The sequence below is a fragment of the Perca fluviatilis genome, chromosome 9 (assembly GCF_010015445.1).
Source record: "Perca fluviatilis chromosome 9, GENO_Pfluv_1.0, whole genome shotgun sequence".
In the NCBI taxonomy this organism is placed as follows: Eukaryota; Metazoa; Chordata; class Actinopteri; order Perciformes; family Percidae; genus Perca; species Perca fluviatilis.
In genome coordinates this window covers 25,601,456-25,628,201 of record NC_053120.1, presented here as the reverse complement: position 1 = coordinate 25,628,201, position 26,746 = coordinate 25,601,456, and the positions used below count along the sequence as shown (strand labels likewise).

General features: G+C 40.7%; 1 protein-coding gene across 1 annotated transcript; it reads right to left on the bottom strand.

Annotated features, from left to right (window-relative positions):
- Window positions 1–14,788: 14,788 nt before the first annotated feature.
- npl (N-acetylneuraminate pyruvate lyase (dihydrodipicolinate synthase)) lies at window positions 14,789–26,321 on the bottom strand. The gene is made up of 12 exons (XM_039811164.1): window positions 26,174–26,321; window positions 25,750–25,832; window positions 25,474–25,547; window positions 24,389–24,476; window positions 24,220–24,277; window positions 16,923–16,998; window positions 16,639–16,731; window positions 16,344–16,489; window positions 16,166–16,212; window positions 15,982–16,066; window positions 15,848–15,887; window positions 14,789–15,731 (listed from the first exon to the last, which is right to left on the bottom strand). The coding sequence occupies exons 2-12, from the start codon at window positions 25,818–25,820 to the stop codon at window positions 15,586–15,588; spliced, it is 924 nt and encodes a 307-aa protein (XP_039667098.1). The 5' UTR covers window positions 25,821–25,832; window positions 26,174–26,321; the 3' UTR covers window positions 14,789–15,585.
- Between the last annotated feature and the right edge of the window lie 425 nt (window positions 26,322–26,746).

The window sequence follows — 26,746 nt, the reverse complement described above, 5'->3', positions numbered from 1 at the left end:
GATCTTCAGTGTCCCATTGATGTCCAGCATGTCCATATCTACCCTGGAATTATGGAGAAAACCCAGCTCCAGAGAAATCAAGGTACAGACCATTCTATTGCTAAAGTGCCTCAATTTGCAGTGTCCCCAAATGGCCAAACATGGCTCCCCATTGAAATCAAAACCTGATTCACACACTACTGATCTTCAATTTCCCATTCATGTCCAGCATGTCCATATCTACCCTGGAATTATAGAGAAACCCAGCTACAGAGTAATCAAGGTACAGACCATTCTATTGCTAAAGTGCCTTTGACCATTCTATTGCTAAACTGAATCACTTTGCAGTGCCCCCAAATGGCCAAATATGGCTCCCCGTTGAAATGGAAACCTGACTCACATAACACAGATCTTCAGTGTCCCATTGATGTCCAGCATGTCCATATCTACCCTGGAATTATGGAGAAAACCCAGCTCCAGAGTAATCAAGGTACAGACCATTCTATTGCTAAAGTGCCTTTGACCATTCTATTGCTAAACTGAATGACTTTGCTGTGCCCCCAAATGGCCAAATATGGCTCCCCATTGAAATCAAAAGCTGAATCACATAATACAGATCTTTATTGTCCCATTGATGCCCAGCATGTCCATAAATAACTTGGAATTATGGAGAAATCAAGGTTTTGACCATTCTATTGCTAAAGTGCCTTTGACCATTCTATTGCTAAAGTGCCTCAATTTGCAGTGTCCCCAAATGGCCAAATATGGCTCCCCATTGAAATCAAAACCTGATTCACACACTACTGATCTTCAATTTCCCATTCATGTCCAGCATGTCCATATCTACCCTGGAATTATGGAGAAACCCAGCTCCAGAGTAATCAAGGTACAGACCATTCTATTGCTAAAGTGCCTTTGACCATTCTATTGCTAAACTGAATCACTTTGCAGTGCCCCCAAATGGCAAAATATGGCTCCCCGTTGAAATGGAAACCTGACTCACATAACACAGATCTTCAGTGTCCCATTGATGTCCAGCATGTCCATATCAACCCTGGAATTATGGAGAAAACCCAGCTCCAGAGTAATCAAGGTACAGACCATTCTATTGCTAAAGTGCTTCAATTTGCAGTGTCCCCAAATGGCCAAAACCGGCTCCCCATTGAAATGGAAACCTGATTCACATAACACAGATCTGCAGTGTCCCATTGATGTCCAGCATGTCCATATTCAACCCTGGGATTATGGAGAAAACCCAGCTCCAGAGAAACAAGGTATAGACCATTCTATTGCTAAAGTGCCTTTGACCATTCTATTGCTAAACTGAATGACTTTGCTGGGCCCCCAAATGGCCAAATATGGTTCCGGTTGAAATGGAAACCTGATTCACATAACACAGATCTTGAGTGTCCCATTGATTCCCAGCATGTCCATAAATACCTTGGAATTATGGAGAAATCAAGGTTTTGACCATTCTACTGCTAAAGTGCCTCAATTTGCAGTGTCCCCAAATGGCCCCGTTGAAATCAAAACCTGATTCACACACTACTGATCTTCAATTTCCCATTCATGTCCAGCATGTCCATATCTACCCTGGAATTATGGAGAAACCCAGCTCCATAGTAATCAAGGTACAGACCATTCTATTGCTAAAGTGCCTTTGACCATTCTATTGCTAAACTGAATCACTTTGCAGTGCCCCCAAATGGCCAAATATGGCTCCCCGTTGAAATGGAAACCTGACTCACATAACACAGATCTTCAGTGTCCCATTGATGTCCAGCATGTCCATATCTACCCTGGAATTATGGAGAAAACCCAGCTCCAGAGTAATCAAGGTACAGACCATTCTATTGCTAAAGTGCCTTTGACCATTCTATTGCTAAACTGAATCACTTTGCAGTGCCCCCAAATGGCCAAATATGGCTCCCCGTTGAAATCAAAAGCTGATTCACATAATACAGATCTTTATTGTCCCAATGATGCCCAGCATGTCCATAAATAAGTTGGAATTATGGAGAAATCAAGGTTTTGACCATTCTATTGCTAAAGTGCCTTTGACCATTCTATTGCTAAAGTGCCTCATTTGCAGTGCCCCAAATGGCCAAATATGGTTCCCCGTTGAAATGGAAACCTGACTCACATAACACAGATCTTCAGTGTCCCATTGATGTCCAGCATGTCCATATCTACCCTGGGATTATGGAGAAAACCCAGCTCCAGAGAATTCAGGTTTTGAACATTCTATTGCTAAAGTGCCTTTGACCATTCTATTGCTAAAGTGCCTCATTTTGCAGTGCCCCCCAAATGGCCAAATATGGCTCCCCGTTGAAATGGAAACCTGATCACATAACACAGATCTTCAGTGTCCCATTGATGTCCAGCATGTCCATATCTACCCTGGGATTATGGAGAAAACCCAGCTCCAGAGAATTCGTTTGAACATTCTATTGCTAAAGTGCCTTTGACCATTCTATTGCTAAAGTGCCTCACTCTTTGCAGTGGCCCCAAATGGCCAAATATGGCTCCCCGTTGAAATCAAAACCTGATTCACATAATACAGATCTTCAGTGTCCCATTGATGTCCAGCATGTCCATATCTACCCTGGGATTATGGAGAAAACCCAGCTCCAGAGAATTCAAGGTTTTGAACATTCTATTGCTAAAGTGCCTTTGACAATTCTATTGCTAAAGTGCCTCACTTTGCAGTGGACCCAAAAGGCCAAATATGGCTCCCGTGGCGAAAGGAAACCTGATTCACGTACTACAGATCTTCATTGTCCAAATGATGCCCAGCATGTCCATAAATACCTTGGAATTATGTAGAAAACAAGATTTTGATGATTCTATTGCTAAAGTGCCTTTGACCATTCTATTGCTAAAGTGACTCAATTTGAAGTGCTCCCACATGGCCAAATATGGCTTCCCATTGAAATGGAAACCTGATTCACATAAAACAGATCTTCAGTGTCCCATTGATGTCCAGCATGTCCATATCTACCCTGGAATTATGGAGAAAACCCAGCTCCAGAGAAATCAAGGTTTCAATTCACATTCTATTGCTAAAGTGCCTCAATTTGCAGTGTCCCCAAATGGCCAAATACGGCTCCCCATTGAAATGGAAACCTGATTCACATAAAACAGATCTTCAGTGTCCCATTGATGTCCAGCATGTCCATATCTACCCTGGGATTATGGAGAAAACCCAGCTCCAGAGAAATCAAGGTATAGACCATTCTATTGCTAAAGTGCCTTTGACCATTCTATTGCTAAACTGAATGACTTTGCTGTGCCCCCAAATGGCCAAATATGGTTCCCGTTGAAATGGAAACCTGATTCACATAACACAGATCTTGAGTGTCCCATTGATTCCCAGCATGTCCATATATACCTTGGAATTATGGAGAAATCAAGGTTTTGACCATTCTATTGCTAAAGTGCCTCAATTTGCAGTGTCCCCAAATGGCCAAACATGGCTCCCCATTGAAATCAAAACCTGATTCACACACTACTGATCTTCAATTTCCCATTCATGTCCAGCATGTCCATATCTACCCTGGAATTATAGAGAAACCCAGCTACAGAGTAATCAAGGTACAGACCATTCTATTGCTAAAGTGCCTTTGACCATTCTATTGCTAAACTGAATCACTTTGCAGTGCCCCCAAATGGCCAAATATGGCTCCCCCAAGAAACTAGGATTCACATAATACAGATCTTTATTGTCCCAATGATGCCCAGCATGTCCATAAATAAGTTGGAATTATGGAGAAATCAAGGTTTTGACCATTCTATTGCTAAAGTGCCTTTGACCATTCTATTGCTAAAGTGCCTCATTTTGCAGTGCCCCCAAATGGCCAAATATGGCTCCCCGTTGAAATGGAAACCTGATTCACATAAAACAGATCTTCAGTGTCCCATTGATGTCCAGCATGTCCATATCTACCCTGGAATTATGGAGAAAACCCAGCTCCAGAGAAATCAAGGTTTTGACCATTCTATTGCTAAAGTGCCTCAATTTGCAGTGTCCCCAAATGGCCAAATACGGCTCCCCATTGAAATGGAAACCTGATTCACATAAAACAGATCTTCAGTGTCCCATTGATGTCCAGACATATCTATGGATTATGGAAAAACCATCAGAGAAACAAGGTATAGACCATTCTATTGCTAAAGTGCCTTTGACCATTCTATTGCTAAACTGAATACTTTGCTGTGCCCCCAAATGGCCAAATATGGTTCCCGTTGAAATGGAAACCTGATTCACATAACACAGATCTTGAGTGTCCCATTGATTCCCAGCATGTCCATATATACCTTGGAATTATGGAGAAAAACATATTCTAAACTCAATTTGCAGTGTCCCCAAATGGCCAAACATGGCTCCCCATTGAAATGAAAACCTGATTCACACTAACTCACTGATCTTCATTTCCCATTCATGTCCAGCATGTCCATATCTACCCTGGAATTATAGAGAAACCCAGCTACAGAGTAATCAAGGTACAGACCATTTCTATTGCTAAAGTGCCTTTGACCATTCTATTGCTAAACTGAATCACTTTGCAGTGCCCCCAAATGGCCAAATATGGTTCCCGTTGAAATGGAAACCTGACTCACATAACACAGATCTTCAGTGTCCCATTGATGTCCAGCATGTCCATATCTACCCTGGAATTATGGAGAAAACCCAGCTCCAGAGTAATCAAGGTACAGACCATTCTATTGCTAAAGTGCCTTTGACCATTCTATTGCTAAACTGAATGACTTTGCTGTGCCCCCAAATGGCCAAATATGCTTCCCGTTGAAATCGAAAGCTGATTCACATAATACAGATCTTGATTGTCCCATTGATGCCCAGCATGTCCATAAATAACTTGGAATTATGGAGAAACGCTTTGACCATTCGATTGCTAAAGTGCCTTTGACCATTCTATTGCTAAACTGAATGACTTTGCTATGCCCCCAAATGGCCAAGTATGGTTCCCGTTGAAATGGAAACCTGATTCACACACTACTGATCTTCAATTTCCCATTCATGTCCAGCATGTCCATATCTACCCTGGAATTATGGAGAAACCCAGCTCCAGAGTAATCAAGGTACAGACCATTCTATTGCTAAAGTGCCTTTGACCATTCTATTGCTAAACTGAATCACTTTGCAGTGCCCCCAAATGGCCAAATATGGCTCCCCGTTGAAATGGAAACCTGACTCACATAACACAGATCTTCAGTGTCCCATTGATGTCCAGCATGTCCATATCTACCCTGGAATTATGGAGAAAACCCAGCTCCAGAGTAATCAAGGTACAGACCATTCTATTGCTAAAGTGCCTTTGACCATTCTATTGCTAAACTGAATGACTTTGCTGTGCCCCCAAATGGCCAAATATGGTTCCCGTTGAAATGGAAACCTGATTCACATAATACAGATCTTGAGTGTCCCATTGATTCCCAGCATGTCCATATATACCTTGGAATTATGGAGAAATCAAGGTTTTGACCATTCTATTGCTAAAGTTGCCTCAATTTGCAGTGTCCCCAAATGGCCAAATATGGCTCCCCGTTGAAATGGAAACCTGATTCACATAACACAGATCTTCAGTGTCCCATTGATGTCCAGCATGTCCATATATACCCTGGAATTATGGAAAAACCAGCTCAGAGAAATCAAGGTATAGACCATTCTATTGCTAAAGTGTCTCAATTTGCAGTGTCCCCAAATGGCCAAATATGGCTCCCCGTTGAAATCGAAACCTGATTCACATACTACTGATCTTCAATTTCCCATTCATGTCCAGCATGTCCATATCTACCCTGGAATTATGGAGAAACCCAGCTCCAGAGTAATCAAGGTATAGACCATTCTATTGCTAAAGTGCCTTTGACCATTCTATTGCTAAACTGAATCACTTTGCAGTGCCCGCAAATGGCCAAATATGGCTCCCCGTTGAAATGGAAACATGACTCACATAACACAGATCTTCAGTGTCCCATTGATGTCAAGCATGTCCATATCTACCCTGGAATTATGGAGAAAACCAGCTCCAGAGTAATCAAGGTACAGACCATTCTATTGCTAAAGTGCCTCAATTTGCAGTGTCCCCAAATGGCCAAATAGGCTCCCCATTGAAATGGAAACCTGATTCACATAACACAATCTACAGATCTCACATTGATGTCCAGCATGTCCATATCTACCCTGGGATTATGGAAAGAAAACCCAGCTCCAGAGAAATCAAGGTATAGACCATTCTATTGCTAAAGTGCCTTTGACCATTCTATTGCTAAACTGAATGACTTTGCTGTGCCCCAAATGGCCAAATATGGTTCCCGTTGAAATGAAACCTGATTCACATAACACAGATCTTGCGTGTCCCATTGATTCCAGCATGTCCATATATACCTTGGAATTATGGAGAAATCAAGATTTTTGACCATTCTATTGCTAAAGTGCTACTCAATTTGCAGTGTCCCAAATGGCCAAATATGGCTCCCCATTGAAATGGAAACCTGATTCACATAACACAGATCTTCAGTGTCCCATTGATGTCCAGCATGTCCATATCTACCCTGGAATTATGGAGAAAACCCAGCTCCAGAGAAATCAAGGTACAGACCATTCTATTGCTAAAGTGCCTCAATTTGCAGTGTCCCCAAATGGCCAAATATGGCTCCCCATTGAAATCAAAACCTGATTCACACACTACTGATCTTCAATTTCCCATTCATGTCCAGCATGTCCATATCTACCCTGGAATTATGGAGAAACCCAGCTCCAGAGTAATCAAGGTACAGACTATTCTATTGCTAAAGTGCCTTTGACCAATTCTATTGCTAAACTGAATCACTTTGCAGTGCCCCAAATGGCCAAATATGGGTCCCCGTTGAAATGGAAACCTGACTACATAACACAGATCTTCAGTGTCCCATTGATGTGCCAAGCATGTCCATATCTACCCTGGAATAATGGAGAAAACCCAGCTCCAGAGTAATCAAGGTACAGACCATTCTATTGCTAAAGTGCCTCAATTTGCAGTGTCCCCAAATGGCCAAATACGGCTCCCCATTGAAATGGAAACCTGATTCACATAACACAGATCTTCAGTGTCCCATTGATGTCCAGCATGTCCATATCTACCCTGGGATTATGGAGAAAACCCAGCTCCAGAGAAATCAAGGTATAGACCATTCTATTGCTAAAGTGCCTTTGACCATTCTATTGCTAAACTGAATGACTTTGCTGTGCCCCCAAATGGCCAAATATGGTTCCCGTTGAAATGGAAACCTGATTCACATAACACAGATCTTGAGTGTCCCATTGATTCCCAGCATGTCCATATATACCTTGGAATTATGGAGAAATCAAGGTTTTGACCATTCTATTTCTAAAGTGCCTCAATTTGCAGTGTCCCCAAATGGCCAAATATGGCTCCCCATTGAAATGGAAACCTGATTCATATAACACAGATCTTCAGTGTCCCATTGATGTCCAGCATGTCCATATCTACCCTGGAATTATGGAGAAAACCCAGCTCCAGAGAAATCAAGGTACAGACCATTCTATTGCTAAAGTGCCTCAATTTGCAGTGTCCCCAAATGGCCAAATATGGCTCCCCATTGAAATCAAAACCTGATTCACACACTACTGATCTTCAATTTCCCATTCATGTCCAGCATGTCCATATCTACCCTGGAATTATGGAGAAACCCAGCTCCAGAGTAATCAAGGTACAGACTATTCTATTGCTAAAGTGCCTTTGACCATTCCATTGCTAAACTGAATCACTTTGCAGTGCCCGCAAATGGCCAAATATGGCTCCCCGTTGAAATGGAAACCTGACTCACATAACAAAGATCTTCAGTGTCCCATTGATGTCAAGCATGTCCATATCTACCCTGGAATAATGGAGAAAACCCAGCTCCAGAGTAATCAAGGTACAGACCATTCTATTGCTAAAGTGCCTCAATTTGCAGTGTCCCCAAATGGCCAAATACGGCTCCCCATTGAAATGGAAACCTGATTCACATAACACAGATCTGCAGTGTCCCATTGATGTCCAGCATGTCCATATCTACCCTGGGATTATGGAGAAAACCCAGCTCCAGAGAAATCAAGGTATAGACCATTCTATTGCTAAAGTGCCTTTGACCATTCTATTGCTAAACTGAATGACTTTGCTGTGCCCCCAAATGGCCAAATATGGTTCCCGTTGAAATGGAAACCTGATTCACATAACACAGATCTTGAGTGTCCCATTGATTCCCAGCATGTCCATATATACCTTGGAATTATGGAGAAATCAAGGTTTTGACCATTCTATTTCTAAAGTGCCTCAATTTGCAGTGTCCCCAAATGGCCAAATACGGCTCCCCATTGAAATGGAAACCTGATTCATATAACACAGATCTTCAATTTCCCATTGATGTCCAGCATGTCCATATCTACCCTGGAATTATGGAGAAAAACCCAGCTCCAGAGAAATCAAGGTACAGACCATTCTATTGCTAAAGTGTCTCAATTTGCAGTGTCCCCAAATGGCCAAATATGGCTCCCCCATTGAAATGAAAACCTGATTCACATAATACAGATCTTCAGTTTCCCATTGATGTCCAGCATGTCCATATCTACCCTGGAATTATGGAGAAACCCAGCTCCAGAGTAATCAAGGTACAGACTATTCTATTTCTAAAGTGCCTTTGACCATTCCATTGCTAAACTGAATCACTTTGCAGTGCCCCCAAATGGCCAAATATGGCTCCCCGTTGAAATGGAAACCTGACTCACATAACAAAGATCTTCAGTGTCCCATTGATGTCAAGCATGTCCATATCTACCCTGGAATAATGGAGAAAACCCAGCTCCAGAGTAATCAAGGTACAGACCATTCTATTGCTAAAGTGCCTCAATTTGCAGTGTCCCCAAATGGCCAAATCGGGGTCCCCCATTGAAATGGAAACCTGATTCACATAACACAGATCTGCAGTGTCCCATTGATGTCCAGCATGTCCATATCTACCCTGGGATTATGGAGAAAACCCAGCTCCAGAGAAATCAAGGTATAGACCATTCTATTGCTAAAGTGCCTTTGACCATTCTATTGCTAAACTGAATGACTTTGCGTGCCCCCCCAAATGGCCAAATATGGTTCCCGTTGAAATGGAAACCTGATTCACATAACACAGATCTTGAGTGTCCCATTGATTCCCAGCATGTCCATATATACCTTGGAATTATGGAGAAATCAAGGTTTTGACCATTCTATTTCTAAAGTGCCTCAATTTGCAGTGTCCCCAAATGGCCAAATATGGCTCCCCATTGAAATGGAAACCTGATTCATATAAAACAGATCTTCAGTGTCCCATTGATGTCCAGCATGTCCATATCTACCCTGGAATTATGGAAAACCCAGCTCAGAGAAATCAAGGTACAGACCATTCTATTGCTAAAGTGCCTCAATTTGCAATGTCCCCAAATGGCCAAATATGGCTCCCCATTGAAATCAAAACCTGATTCACACACTACTGATCTTCAATTTCCCATTCATGTCCAGCATGTCCATATCTACCCTGGAATTATGGAGAAACCCAGCTCCAGAGTAATCAAGGTACAGACTATTCTATTGCTAAAGTGCCTTTGACCAATTCATTGCTAAACTGAATCACGTTGCAGTGCCCCCAAATGGCCAAATATGGCTCCCCGTTGAAATGGAAACCTGACTCACATAACAAAGATCTTCAGTGTCCCATTGATGTCAAGCATGTCCATATCTACCCTGGAATAATGGAGAAAACCCAGCTCCAGAGTAATCAAGGTACAGACCATTCTATTGCTAAAGTGCCTCAATTTGCAGTGTCCCCAAATGGCCAAATACGGCTCCCCATTGAAATGGAAACCTGATTCACATAACACAGATCTGCAGTGTCCCATTGATGTCCAGCATGTCCATATCTACCCTGGGATTATGGAGAAAACCCAGCTCCAGAGAAATCAAGGTATAGACCATTCTATTGCTAAAGTGCCTTTGACCATTCTATTGCTAAACTGAATGACTTTGCTGTGCCCCCAAATGGCCAAATATGGTTCCCGTTGAAATGGAAACCTGATTCACATAACACAGATCTTGAGTGTCCCATTGATTCCCAGCATGTCCATATATACCTTGGAATTATGGAGAAATCAAGGTTTTGACCATTCTATTTCTAAAGTGCCTCAATTTGCAGTGTCCCCAAATGGCCAAATACGGCTCCCCATTGAAATGGAAACCTGATTCATATAAAACAGATCTTCAGTGTCCCATTGATGTCCAGCATGTCCATATCTACCCTGGAATTATGGAGAAAACCCAGCTCCAGAGAAATCAAGGTACAGACCATTCTATTGCTAAAGTGCCTCAATTTGCAGTGTCCCCAAATGGCCAAATATGGCTCCCCATTGAAATCAAAACCTGATTCACACACTACTGATCTTCAATTTCCCATTCATGTCCAGCATGTCCATATCTACCCTGGAATTATGGAGAAACCCAGCTCCAGAGTAATCAAGGTACAGACCATTCTATTGCTAAAGTGCCTTTGACCAATTCATTGCTAAACTGAATCACGTTGCAGTGCCCCCAAATGGCCAAATATGGCTCCCCGTTGAAATGGAAACCTGACTCACATAACAAAGATCTTCAGTGTCCCATTGATGTCAAGCATGTCCATATCTACCCTGGAATAATGGAGAAAACCCAGCTCCAGAGTAATCAAGGTACAGACCATTCTATTGCTAAAGTGCCTCAATTTGCAGTGTCCCCAAATGGCCAAATACGGCTCCCCATTGAAATGGAAACCTGATTCACATAACACAGATCTGCAGTGTCCCATTGATGTCCAGCATGTCCATATCTACCCTGGGATTATGGAGAAAACCCAGCTCCAGAGAAATCAAGGTATAGACCATTCTATTGCTAAAGTGCCTTTGACCATTCTATTGCTAAACTGAATGACTTTGCTGTGCCCCCAAATGGCCAAATATGGTTCCCGTTGAAATGGAAACCTGATTCACATAACACAGATCTTGAGTGTCCCATTGATTCCCAGCATGTCCATATATACCTTGGAATTATGGAGAAATCAAGGTTTTGACCATTCTATTTCTAAAGTGCCTCAATTTGCAGTGTCCCCAAATGGCCAAATACGGCTCCCCATTGAAATGGAAACCTGATTCATATAAAACAGATCTTCAGTGTCCCATTGATGTCCAGCATGTCCATATCTACCCTGGAATTATGGAGAAAACCCAGCTCCAGAGAAATCAAGGTACAGACCATTCTATTGCTAAAGTGCCTCAATTTGCAGTGTCCCAAATGGCCAAATATGGCTCCCCATTGAAATCAAAACCTGATTCACACACTACTGATCTTCAATTTCCCATTCATGTCCAGCATGTCCATATCTACCCTGGAATTATGGAGAAACCCAGCTCCAGAGTAATCAAGGTACAGACTATTCTATTGCTAAAGTGCCTTTGACCATTCTATTGCTAAACTGAATCACTTTGCAGTGCCCCCAAATAGCCAAATATGGCTCCCCGTTGAAATGGAAACCTGACTCACATAACACAGATCTTCAGTGTCCCATTGATGTCCAGCATGTCCATATCTACCCTGGAATTATGGAGAAAACCCAGCTCCAGAGTAATCAAGGTTTTGACCATTCTATTGCTAAAGTGCCTTTGACCATTCTATTGCTAAACTGAATCAATTTGCAGTGCCCCCAAATGGCCAAATATGGCTCCCCGTTGAAATCAAAAGCTGATTCACATAATACAGGTCTTCATTGTGCCCTTGATGTCCAGCATGTCCATAAATACCTTGGAATCATGGAGAATCAAGGTTTTGACCATACATGTACATGTCTACCATGGAATTATGGAGAAAACCCAGCTCCAAAGAGAAAACCCATCTCCAAAGAAATCAAGATTTTAATAATTCTATTGCTAAAGTGCCTGACTTTGCATTGCCCTCAAATGGCCAAAAATGGTTCCCCGTTGAATTTGAAAGCTGATTCTATACTACTGCTCCTCCCGGTCCCACTGATGCCTAGCACGTCCATATCTACCATGGAATTATGGAAAAAACCCAGCTGCAACAAAATCAAGATTTTGAAAATTCTATTGCTAAAGTGCCTGACTTTGCACTGCCCACAAATGGCCAAAAATGGCTGCCCGTTGAATTTGAAAGCAGATTCTATACTAGAGTCTGATTTCTTTGGAGCTGGGTTTTCTCCATAAAAATGTGATCCAGCTTTCAAATTCAATGGGGAGCCATATTTGGCCATTTGGGAGTAGTGCAAAGTCATGCACTTTAGCAATAGGTGAAATGAGCAGCCTTTTAAAAATAGTTCAAATATAGCTTTAACTGGTCATTTTCAAAGCCTTTCATTTTAAAATCCGAGTGACAGTCTGGGAGTGGTGTACTATCGCTCTGAGGTGAAATGAGTCCGTCTAAACGGGAGGTTTCATTTTTAGACTAGCCTGAAAAGGTTGAAAATTGTTAAAATATAGCTATAATCAGCAGCCTGAAAAATAGTTAAAATATAGCTTTAATTAGCATCCTGAAAAATAGTTAAAATATAGCTTTAATTGGAAATTTTCAAAGCCTTTAATTTTAAAATACTACAACAGAATGCTCCAATCAGGGGCACCGCCAGGAATTTTGGGCCCCATGACAAAAAATCTAATTGGGCCCCCTCTGCGCAGCTGTTGTCACCACATCTCTAGGACCTAACTGTCCCATCAAAAGCTTTACATATATCTAATTAAAGGCTTGCAACCGTCTTGCTTCTTGTAGTTCAATAGTAGTACTAGCACAATATTTACTGCTGGTGATTTGTACATGCATGCAAGTCTAGTATGCAGTTCACTATTTGATGCAAATTTGATCAAATAAATTGCCCTTCATGATGGGAATAATAGTCTGTATCTATAGATGTCATTCCATAATTCAATCTAAATGAACATATGAAACTGGATTATTTTAATACTCTCTGTATCTTACATGCAGGCTGCCCAGCATCCAGTACAGACAGTAGGTTGTTGTTTTTTTTATTTTATTTCATAAAGATCATTATGTGAGAACATAATTGTTATTAATGTGTTTGAATTTCTGTCATTAATACATATTTCATTTTCTTTTTTGTAATGGTAAAAAGAGCAAGAGAGACGCCGAAATCCCCACAGACTCCCTGCAATGATGCTAACTGGCATGCCATTAAATTGGAGGGGCACAGTTAGGGAGAGACTTGGGTGCTGCTGACTCATCTGTTGTTAAGTCTGCTGAAAGGGGCAGGGTCAATGATTTAATATGAATATCTTGCTAAACGTTTCCCTGCACTGATTAAATGGTGATTAAATCTAGGCTAACACTAGTCTGTAGCTAGCTAGCTTATTTCCCTATGTACATTAAGCCAACAGGTTAATACCACTCAGACTATAGGATACCCACCTTTCTTGGTGAAAAACTGGGTTACAGTTTGATACCCTTTGGTTTGTCTTTCCTCTCTCTCTTTTCTCTCTTTCCTTTTTTGAAAACCAGATTTTGATTTAAGTTACTTGGCAACATTGTGGTCACTGTAGTTCTGGCGCATCTACTGACTGCAACTAAACACTGTTTACAGGGGGGTGGTCGGTCAATATGGATGTTTACTTTTTGGTCAATGGGGATATTTAACTTTTACTGCCAAAAACAAGTAAAAACAAAGAGATCATTCATTGTATTATATTTGAAATATATATACTGAATGATGATGGTTTAATAATTTTATATTAGTTTTTACCTATTTTTTGGGGCCCCTGTCAGTCATGGGCCCTTGGAATTGTCCTAACTTTTCCACCCTATATGGTTCCCCTGGGTCCAATAATACCTGAGTGACAGTCTGGGGCTGTTGTACTATCACTGTGATATGAAATGAGTCTGTGTTAACAGAAGGTTTAAGCAGCCTGAAAAAGAGTTAAAATATAGCTTTAATTGGACATTTTCAAAGCCTTTAATTTTTAAATCCTATATCAGAATGCTCTGATATTACCCGAGTGACAGTCTTGGGTGGTGTACTATCACTCTGAAGTGAAATTAGTCTAGCTAAACAGGAGGTTTTGTTTTTACAGCAGCCTCAAAAATAGTTAAAATATAGCTTTAATTAGCACCCTGAAAAAGGGTTAAAATATAGCTTTATTTGGACATTTTCAAAGCCTTTACTTTTAAAATCCTACATCAGAATGTTACCCCTGTGACAGTCTGGGGGTGGTGATCAGGTTGAGCAAAGTCATTTGGAGGTGTTACACAGCTGCAGAATCCGTAAATGCTGCTTATGTCTGTCTTAGTGGGTTAATCACTAGTTGATGAAATCCATCCACTGATGAGGTCAACAACAGGCAGAATTTGAGGGTAATCCCCAAACTCATGTAGTCTGAGAAGGGCAAACATTGTTCTCAGAGAATTTCTTGAAAGTACCCCAACTAAATTTAGGCAGCAAAAGAAAATCCACAACGGATATACAATTGAATTATCATTTATACAAATACACAAACAAGTACAGGGAATTGTAGTAACTTCAGGCCAAAAAGACTATCCTGCATTTCAAGGAAATGTTAGTGAATACAGAGCTAGAGATCAGGATAGAAAATGAGTCCGAGACAATGCTGAATTTCCATCTGATTAGACACCGCGACAATGAGGAACACACACATTGGCAGAGACACAGCTGCACCCACACATTTGTGCTGGTCTTACAGAACACGAGACGTGAATCAGTGTAAACCAACAAATGGATTTCAAAACATTTATTAGTAAAAAACTAGTGATTATCTGTTATAACAAAACAGATACTTTATTACACAAGATATGAAACAAAGTACACATTTAATAACAACTGACGGTATACATTCTTACTCAAAGGCTGATTCTCATTTGTGAGTGTTTTAAAGTCCCTTCTAACAACATGGATTTTTATACACCTTTTTCTGGAGTGTTTATTTTTTCATGAAACAGTGTTCATAATAATGCCCCTTCTGTCTGTTATCATCCCTCTCATGGAATCAGCTTAAAGTCAGCACTTTTCCATAACTGATTTTCAAGGTCGAAAATTGTTCAACTTTCATTTCACTGGTGATAATTGAGGCGGTGGACGGAGGCAAAACATTCTACAAACCTGAACCACAAAACACAGTAAAGCTTTGATGCTTTTCATTCCCTTTTTTAAAGTGATCATTTTTAATTAATATGAATGGAATGCCACCACGTGATTTACAAAACAAGGCTTAAAGTGGTCAAACTCCTTCAATGAGACTCAGTTTACACAGTACAGGATAATAAGATATGGGATTTGTGACAGTCCTCTTGTTCCCTAAATGTAGCAAACACAGCGCCACATTCCTTTGATTATGAGTGTTATTTTCACATTTTATGAAATGTGAAACACAGATTAAGATATTTGTTAACATAATGAATGACTCATGGAAAAAGATCCTATTTAAAAGGTACAGTTTGATTCAAAGTTTAAATGTTTCAGTCAGAACTGCTGTGTTGAGTTATAAAGGGATTTCAACAACCCAGTATGAACACATCAGCATTCAGGGAAAATGCTGTGATATTTCCGTGCGATGGACTGAGCGCGATCAGGAGGACACAGCATCACAGGGAGTCGGGGGGGCCCGAGACACAAGCCTGACACCTCATTCATCAGCTGCTTGTTCACTCCCAGGTCAAAGCCTGTCAATAACAATAGGGGAGTCTTAAAGGTAGATTATGACTGCTATAGAACAGGAGCATTCATTTATCTCATCTACAATATGACTGAAAAACATCATGAGACAAGTGTTGCTCACCAAGTTTCATGGCATGACTGAGAAGCTCTTGCACCTTGAACTGCTCATGGAAATTAGACAAAGATGTCAGTAACCAAAATGTATGTATAATATCAAAGACAAGACGGTAGCAACAACAAGGAGATGGACCGTACCTGTATTGTCCTGGCTTGGACAAGGTCGCCATTCTCAAATGCTGATATGAGCTTGTTGAAATGACACCCTGCATAGTTATATGTGCTGCGGGCAGACAAATGAAGACCAATTTACTTTTATTTATTCACTAAATAACTTACGAATCAAAAGGAGACAACGCATTACGCAGGATCACACACTGACCTGCCAACTGCTCCATGGCTTCCCATGGCCAGAGCTGCAAGCAGTTGCTATGGCAAAATGACAGAAAATTGTTTTAGAATGGTTCTATGGTGGAGGTCAGAGTCACAAAACGTCATTTTGCAACATAAGCAGCTACAGCACAAAACAGTTGGACCAAAAAAAGTGAGAAAGAGCTGACCTCGTCCACGCCGTAGAGGACTGACCAGTGAGGCTGACAATAGCTGACACACCGGCCAAAGTCCATCAGGTCACTCCCACTGAACTTCACACCTCTGAAGGAGGGAATGAGTTTCTCAATACCGTCCAACACATCTCTTGCCGGCACTGAAGAAAAGAAGAAAAAACAATGCCCTGTCACATTCAGTATGTCATCAGTAAAGACATTCAATATGATTTTACTGTAGTTAAGGATGCAGAGTCGCTCTATTTCCAAATGGTATGCAACTGCAAAATCAGTCATCCAAGGCACTAACCATTAACACCGGTGAGAGCTGGAAGATGATAATAATAGAAAGGCAGAGTTGGGGCAACTGAAGCCACTTCCTGGAGGAATGACTTCAACACGTCTGAAGCAGGATGAGAGGAAAGAAATATGCATTACATCATGAAAAAATATTTTATTTTGTTCTTACTTTCCAACTGAGCTTGACAAGTACAGTATTGACATGTGAAATGTGAAAGTGGTTGTTAAGTGGCACATTTTCAGTGTGCAGGAATTTCCATTTGAATATGTGGAAATAAAAAAAACGTTGCATACCTGCATTGCTCGGCTTGAAGAAGGAGGGGGCAATAACTGCTATGGCATCAGCCCTGATCTGTGCTGCATGGCGAGTCTAGAGGAAACATGGATATTATAGATCAAAACAATGTGAATCTACTGCTACAGTGGATATATTAAACTTTGTAGTTTATACAGTATACTATCATGTATACCACTATGTGGTGTTTCGATCTATGGTTAAGTTCCCATTGTTTAAAAAAAAAAAAAAAACGTTAATCATTTCTAGTCATGTACTTGACCTATTCCGTATTTATTTTTTTCATTTACAGTTTTTTCCAACTGCTTACACACAAAATCTTTTCATGTCACATGATTTTTGAAACCTCTCACTCAAAGTGCAAAACTACACAGCAAATCTCCAAAACCATAAGCTATTTCTCAGCCTTTCACTCAGTTTTCAATTGCATAAAACACTTTTCAAAACAAACAATCTTCTACCTAAGACATAAAACTCTAACAGGAAGTGACTTGCTTTCCTTTTCTAAACACAACCAATCAAAATGCTTCACTTATTTACTAGGGCACCCTGTCACTACCATTGACATATATATATATTGGACCAATAGATCCCGTTGCTCTGGACGGAGACCAGTGAAGGATATTAGAAGCACTTTTCCGGTGATCCCTTGCTTTACTGCGCAGCCTCCAACTGACGGAGACAACGTAAATGTGACGTGAGCAACGTGTCTGAAAGTTGTAAGTGTTCTGGTAGCTGTGCCAAGAGAAATCTCAATCATTCCCAATCTTACAGAGACGGAGAGCGTAGGTATATGTAAGGAGATAACATAAGCACAAGCTAATTATTGCTAACTAACATGCTAGTTAACATTAGCAATTAAACCTAAACAGCTAATGTAAGTTGAAACTGCCTGCAAGCTTCTCCTGTACTATACGGTAATTCCTCTACTGTGCGACAGTAAGTCACTTGGTTATGACACAATCGTTAGCCTATTTTTACAAAAACGTCTACGGAGCCATAACGTGAGGTACAAGGTAATGGAGCCTTTTATACATTGTTGTGTTTCTTTAGAACTAAACAATGGACAAATAGAGACTTTAACCCTTGTGTTGTCCTTCGGGTCCCAGTGACTCGAAGGACAACACAAGGATTATGTACTTCCCTTTACTTTGTTGAGAATTGCTCTCTAAACAAGGGTTAATACAGCACCTTAGTTCTTGTTTGTACAGCATTTTGGTCAGCTTAAACTGTGTTTAAATGTGTTCTAGAAATAAACTTTACTTACTTACTTTACAAGAAACAGGGTTTAGAGAGCAATTCTCAACAAAGTAAAGGGAAGTACATAATCCTTGTGTTGTCCTTCGGGTCACTGGGACCCGAAGGACCACACAAGGGTTAAACGCTTCAGATGTAAAGTTATTCGCAGTCAAGTGTCAAGTTATGGCGGTCAGTGGAATGCTAACAGGAGGTGATACCTTTGTAGCAACAAAATGGTGCCATCGGAGGTTCGAGTTCTGAGGCGAAGCTTACCCCCTTGGTCACTACCCAAAGTGAGTAGAGTGCAGATTTGAGTAGCGCATGCTCAGATTTAAACGGTTTACGGCATAACGTGTCATACCCGATGTTAGCCGAGTCAGACCGGCTCTGGTCGAGTGCAAATGTGAGTTGCGCATGCTCAGATTTAAACTGTTTACGGCATAATGTGTCTTACTGAAATTTTTGAAATCTGTAAAATAATAAACTTTTCTCTTTACATACAATAACAGAAGATGGAAATCATTTCTAAAACGTTTTAGCTATCTATGATTGTTTGGTTGCTAACGTTAGCTCAAAACGCCTTTCAAGTGACAGACAATGTTGTGTTTGATTGCTAACTTGTAGCTAGCAGTCATTTCAAAAACGTTTTAGCTATCTATTGGCGTTTTTCCATTACATGGTACCTGCTCGACTCGCCTCGACTCTACTCGCCTCGATGCGCTGTGCGTCCGTTTTCCATTGCAGATTTTAGTACCACCTCAGCGTGGCTGGATGTCATAGCGACTGCCGTGGGTGTGGCTTAGTAGCGTTGGCTCCCCCAACTCATTTCCTGGTTCTCCGTCTCCGTAAACAACATGATATTAAAGAGATAGTTAACGTTTACTGCTCCAGATTTCCCACCGTGGTCAGAAAGAACAGGGGAGACACTTTGTTTCTCTCACATATATATGACTCTAGAGTCGCTACTCGCTGCGGAGATAATCACCGGCACTCTCTCACTTCTCCCTCGCTCACCAGCTTCCCACACACACACACACACACATCACACATGCACACACCAGCGCACAAGTATAAACATCAGGCCACTTATGGTATGCTACGGAGAAAGCTCTGCGTGGAGCCTCCGGCAGCAGAAAAACACGGCTGGCTAAACTATTTAAAAATGCCATCTCTCGCTAGCAATGCAGTGATCAGTGATGATTCTTTCCGACCAATCAGCAGCCTGCAGGTTTTCACGTCACCGTTTCGGCTCGCCTCAGCTTGCTTAGAACCTCGACTGAGGTGGTACTAAAAAAAGTATCTGTTAGCAGGTACCAGTTACTTTTTTTCGTAATGGAAAACCAAAAAAGGCGAGTAGAGTCGAGGCGAGTCGAGCCGGTACTATGTAATGGAAAAGCGGCATATGATTGTTTGATTGCTAACGTTAGCTAAAACCGCCATTAGCATCTAGTAGGCTACTTGATTGCTAACATTAGCTCAAAACGCCGTTAACATCTAGTAGGCTACTTGATTGCTAACTTTAGCTCAAACCGCCGTTAGCATCTTGTAGGTTACTTGTCGCAAAGTGACGCATGCGCAACTCACATCTGCACTCGTCGCAAAGTGACGCATGCGCAACTCAAATCTGCACTCTACTCACTTTGGGTAGTGACACACACACACACACACTCCTCACATTTGCAAACACATTGGGCGTTTCCTAATATGTGTTCTTCTATTGACTTGTGTGCTTGTGTCCCTGTGAAACGTCATCTTGTGTTGTCAAAGTACTGTCCCAATACACAAGTTCGCATTTCGCCAAGAACAGTTAAAATTCCCGGATGTATTCTTGACACGCCCATTTACAGTGGATACATCGGTTGGTAACTTGTATCAAAGCCGGTCTACGGAAAGCCATTCCACTCCCTATCCAGCCCCATTGTACCGGATTTTGGTTGCAGTTCCACCAGAGTTCCACTGGGGGTGATCGCGGTCCAGTGCAAAATGAATGGGACTCTATGGAGCTAGACGGCTAAATTTGTCTCTTTCGCCTGATTGTCGTTGAGAAACCTCAGATTTGATTGTAGTTTTTGCAAGTTCAACATGGGTTATAGGTCGAAAGTTGAATGAATGAGTACTTATGTCCTTCTGATTTCTTACAGGGTGAGTCGTTGTAGCCCATAACACGCTAGCATTCTGCTAATGAATGCTGATTGGTCAGTGAAGGAGTGATTACGATCGGAGATCCCGCTTGACGGCATCCGAAGCAGAGCCTGAATATCAGAGTGAATATTTCGGTGTGGTCTTTAAAACATTAGCAAACCTCTTTCTAGCACATGTATTAACAGGGAGAGCCTAACCTGTTAGCTGTGTTGTCATGCCTCATGAGAACAAAGGAAGCGACTCAGAGCTTGCCGTAAAGCAGTATCTCTGGCCGTATATGTGTATGACGTCATTTACATTTTAAAAGGCTTTTTAGAACAAAAAAGCGACTTTAAAAAAATCTAACACACAGCAGTGTGTATTTCCTTAGCCTCCCCTTTTGAATGAAACATTCAAATTACTAGACAAAAAATTATATCCTGAGAAAAGTGGGTTTTGAGGGGTATAGCTCCATAGAGTCCCATTCATTCTGCACTGGCCTGTGAGCGCCCCCTATATGGAACTCTGCTGGAACTGCAACCAGTTCAGAAGCCGGAAGTAACGAGGGAGTGATATTAGAAGTTCTTTGCTTGTATGAACTTCGCAGCACCTGTATCCCAACATTCATTTCGGCATTCAATGATTGTTGGATTTCCAGTGCATAGACAGCCCAAAAACGGGACAATTTTAACAATTTTCGCCATCTTATTCATCACTAAATTCACTTCTGAGAACATTTTAGGCGAGAAATGAACGGTTTATATTTCGAATATAGGCAGTCTTGCGAAAATCTTTGCCGAATTGACAATTTGCTCCAAAGTTTTCGGAGCTCCATAAAATGAGGCGGCCGCCAGCTTGCGCCTGCCGGGGCCGCTTGCTCGGCGCTTGGACAGTCACACTCTGAGATCCCGCTGTCTTTTAGACCGGTCCCGTAAATAAGAGGGTTTTATTTCGCCGTTTCGGATCGTTTGTTTAAATATCACAACACATGTGGTTAACTGTCTTTTCGGAGTTAAACTCAAAACACACACACACACACACACACACACACACACACACACACACACACACACACACACACACACACACACACACACACACACACACACACACACACACACACACACACACACACACACACACACACACACACACACACACACACACACACACACACACACACACACACACACACACACACACACACACACACACACACAAAAAAACTGTATATTATGAGATATACCCGTTTCTTTTCGGAGACTTGTTTAAATTATGCCATAGGCTATAGCCTACATTATATTTTGTATTTAGTTCATATTTTTGGTGTATTTGTTTTCTGATTTATTATATTATAAGTTGAGTTTCAGTCTTTATGATAAATGAACAGTTGTACATAAAGTGGTAACATGCTATGACATGTTATGTAGACTAAAGGGGAGACACCAACTTTTATAATTTGAATTTCTAATTTCCATCTCCCTGGGCATATACAGTGCACTACAATAACATAGAAATGATAATTCCACATAACATTAATAGGAACACATAGGACACACCAGTGCATATGTCTATTTATTTGTTTAATTTAAACTGACTTAAACTTATATGCTAATAATAGTAGGGATCACGTTCCACTCTTTTGAATAAGTAAGGGGTGTTTGAGCTAAACCATAAACAATAAAATTAAAGCTCAATTAGTTTTATTTTCAATATTACTGCAATAGTTGTAGCATTATGAGGTTTTCTTGTCCGGAGATTGTTTTAATACAAAGTGGTTATATTGTTGTGGTTTTTATTTCTAGCTGGTATTTTGGAGCCTTGCAGGTAGCCTCTGTGCTGGGAGTGTTGAGCAATAAGAGGAAGAACGCATCGTCTCAAACTGTTAACAGCGTTTTCTGTGCTTGTGAACTTGCGAGTTCATTCTTCCAAGAACAACCAGCAAGAACGTTCTCCCCAAGAACACAAGTCCTTACTTTGCATTCTTGGTATTGAGAAACGCCCATTATGTCATAACTGAACACTAACCAATCACTGCTTTAGTATAGGCCTATACATAGGTCAAAGGTAAGATTAACTGTTTTGAACAATGGATGCCAACAATAGACAGAGAGCAAAGGGAGGAGGAGGGAGAGATGGGACAACAATGAGGAGGAGGAGGAGGAGGGAAGAAGAGGAAGAAGGAGAGCCATCAATGATGAGATCAGGGCCACACTTATTCATCATGTGATCAACCACGGACTGACCAATGTCCGTGGTTGACACACACACACACACACACACACACACACACACACACACACACACACACACACACACACACACACACACACACACACACACACACACACACACACACACACACACACACACACACACACTTCTAAAAATGATACCTTTGCTTTACATATGTTTGTACTTTTGTTTTCTTGTTTCATGCTACTGTATACAACATCGTGCTACTCTTACAAACGTAATGTTTTGCCCAATAAATATTTTCTGTTTTACTGTAACATTACATTGTTTTTTACAGTGCACTTTTCAACCACTTTCAGCAGATTACTTTCTCTCTAGAACATTATAAATGTAGATATAAGCCTATGAAAGACAAAAGAGCTTTAGATTTAGAACAACAGTGTGTACATGGTATATCCAAAAATGTACCATTATGAAAAAAGTGTTTGCCATTTGATGCAAATGCTTCATTGTGAGATGTGTTTATGGTATTTTGAATGCAGTGTTTCATTTTGAAGGAGATGTGAGGCATTTAGCATTTTGTGTGTGCAGTTTTGGGAATTGTGTGTAGAGTTTTGAAAAAAGGAGACAGTTTTGAAAACGTGTAAGCAGTTGGAAAAAACTGTAAGCTGACAGCTGGTTTAAAGGAATAGCTTTTTTCGCTTTCTGGCAGAGAATTATACGAGAAGATTGATACCACTCATATCAGCAGTCGGTTACCTTAGCTTAGCATAAAAAGGGAAACTGACTGAAGCCTGGTTCTGCTGAATGGTATCAAAATCTGCATACCAGCATCTCCAAAGCTCACTAATTAACACATTACATCTCGGTTGTTTATTCCATACTAAAGTGTACAAACTATGGACTATTTCTTGGCTGGAAACAGTAACTTCCTAGTCCTTACTGGTTGCCCAGCAACTGCTCAGAGCCAAGAAATAGTCTCCGTAAAATGGCAAAAGAGAGAGAGAGGGGTGGGAGGGCTGCAGGTCAGACACCAACCTGCTCTACCGGCTGAACTAAAGTGCGCCCCTTGTCTTTACTATTCTACACTCTCAGGATCTCCACTTGCAAATGCTAAAAAGAATTTGATGTCGAAAGCCTTGAAAAATATGGGAAATCTACGACTGAACTTAGCAGATGGGTGAAATTGTATCCACCATAAAAATATATTAAAACGCTTCATCATCAATACCTCCAGGAATAAAACTTAATTCCAAAAAAATTTAAAAGCCTAAAGGTAGAATTGTCAATGTGAAAACAAATTAACAGGGATACTAAAACAGTGTAATTAATGTGATGAAAAAAAACTAATATTAACACTTTGAGAACTTTTGGCAGCAGGTTGTAGACCATCTATGAGTTCATACTCATTGCTGAAGGTGGGTCAAACTTATATATGGGCTTTTTTTTCATTGCAGTGCATCTTAAAGTCACATAGTGTGACTAGAACACCGCACAGATACGTTAGGCTAAAAAGGATATAAGCTCTGATGGAAATCTTGCCTTCCTGGGACCAGGCTAGTCTGGAGGTATGCGTTTCAATGGTAATTCAGGATAGACTTATTAAACCTGCTTTATGAAACATTTCCTAAAAATAAGCCATATTCACTGCAGTGAGCCTGGTTTGTACTGTAACTAGCACACTTTCTTTAAGAGACACGCCTTTGCGTCTACATTGCAACTTAAAAGGCAGCCACTCACCAGTTCTTGGGCATCTTTAAGACACATGCAGCCGACGTGCACAATCACCTGATCCATTCTGTAGAGACATGCACGAATAAGAAATGTCACAAACTGTTGACTTTTTCCTGCTGCATTAGACTCAGCATATGGACAAATCTCCAGACAAATAGGCTGTGTGATGACTTACTTGCCCTTGGCTTTCTGACACCACTCCTCAGCCAGGATCTTCCTCTCTGCAACACTGAGAGACATGCTCTCTCCAGTGGTGCCATTCACTGTAAGAAAGTTAAGTATTTACATCCTGTTTCCCACATCACAAATGCAGTTGCAGTTTGAAAGGAAAGGAAAAATAACAAGCTGACCTGAATCTAGCTCTAATGACTCACAAAACAAACATTGCAGTACAGTATACAAAATCCACAAAGAAAACCAAACAAAGCAAAAGACATAATTGCCTGCTACTGTAAATACTGTAGACATAAAAGGATTAGCTAACCTACATAGCCAAGGTTAGCCTAACTGGCACCATCAGACCTTTTGGCAAAATAAATGGAAGAAACCTGGTCTGGTGGGGCCCATAGAGGGATCCACCACTACTCGGATGGCTTAGTGTGCAATATGTGCCATGGACATAACAAAGGTAATGAGCGATAATGCAGATAATGACAGGGAGATGACAAAGAACATAAAAAACATGATGAGACACAAAGATCAGTACACAACTCCCCTGCTGGGTAAAGTCACACTGATAGTTACAGACGGTATGGAAATGAAGCGTTGACTACAAGTTCACACTAGGCGTGATTCATTGGGTTTAAGAAAAAGTGTGATATTAAACAGTAATCAGAGTGAGGGGAGGGGGAGGGGAGAAGTCCCTTTTAGTGTAGTAACCAGTGCAGTAAAATATCCTGTTCTACTAAAAAAAAAATAACACTGAAGCCTTCAGCTTGCAGATGAGTTGGTTTCTTAGTTTTCTAAGTTTTGTGAAATTACTGGATGTGGAATATTGCTGTAAGAATATGATAAAAAGTAACAATTAACTAAGGTTTAGTATTCCAGTGTGATATCAACCCTACCTGGCTACATACCATTGTAATCTAACCCAACACTGCAACGTTTTGGACAGAAAGGAGGGTAAACACGGTCAACAGAGGAGAAACACATTAACTAGTTCTACAAACCAACATAGTAAAACATGCAATATTGGGGTTGATTCAGATGGGATCACAGACAGTCACAAAGATCAACAGAAGAATCCACTTGTAAACTTACCAAATATATTACGAACACCTTGCTTCTCTGTCAAGTAGTCAATATAAGGACCAATCTCGAGTAGATTGATTTCACTGTTTTGGGAAATTGTGAAAAATATAGGCCTACACATTTTGCAAAAAAGAATACCAAACATGCTATAGTGTTCCAGATCAATAAGTGTGCCAAAGTTTTCAAACATGCCCAAACTCATCCCACACATCTAACAAAACACACAGTGCTGGACTCATGGAAAATCAAGCAGACACAGAGAAGTGGGTTATGAAGGTTACTTACCCTTCTCTGGTAAATGGAGTAAAAGTGGCTGCAATTAGGCCGGTCAGCTTTTTATCAGCAGAAGGGGTCATGACTGAATATACCTGATATGCAAACAGACGTGTCAGACATGATAGGTGGGTAAGAAAGAAAGAAAGAATAAGGTTCAAAATAAAGAAAGAATAAGGTACAAAAGAAAGAAAGAAAGATTAAGGTACAAAAAAAGAGAAAAAAGCGGTTATCCAAGTGGTAACTTTGGTCACACTATCTTGTGCAAAGCCAGACTTACATAAATAACGTTACAGCATTGTGCAACTACAGGATAAACGTTAGGTATGTAAACAATTAAGAGACAGGCTATTAGGCTTACAGCGATCTGTTTATGAAGAGAAAAGTATACTGTCGAAAACTATTGAATGATTGTCAATTGTCTGCTCCAGCCTACCTGTACGTGCTTTTCCTTCTGTGCGATGTGGACATGAGTTTTGTTTTTGGGGAAGTGGGCTACTGGTTATAACTTGCTCTCTTAGGACAAAAATCAGAGATGCTTTGATGTCATGTGAAGCCATTTGAGCATCAAGTGATGCCGCAAAGCGTAATGGGAAATGTAGTTAATGAATGAAAAACACGAAAATACAGCGAGATAAACATGGACTTCCACAAATTGAGACTTAGGACATACATAACGCTCACATTTTAAATAGGTCAATATGTTTCCAATCACTTTAAAACGTATTTAGACATTAACACTTTCACTTTTCACTTGTTGAGCGATATCTTAATATTTTAGGCTCATACGAAAAAAAACATAGGCAGGAAAGACAGGAAGATGCAAGTCTTGGGAACGTTGCATTTAATAATTGCAGGAATGCACTTTGATAATTACCATGGCTTTAGAAATGTATTATTGTTTATACCCGTATAGTTATTTTGATTAAAGATTACATTTCGCTATCACATACGCGCTTGGGTGCGCGAAGGGCGTTGCAACATAAGTGAAATGTCTGAATAGTGTTTT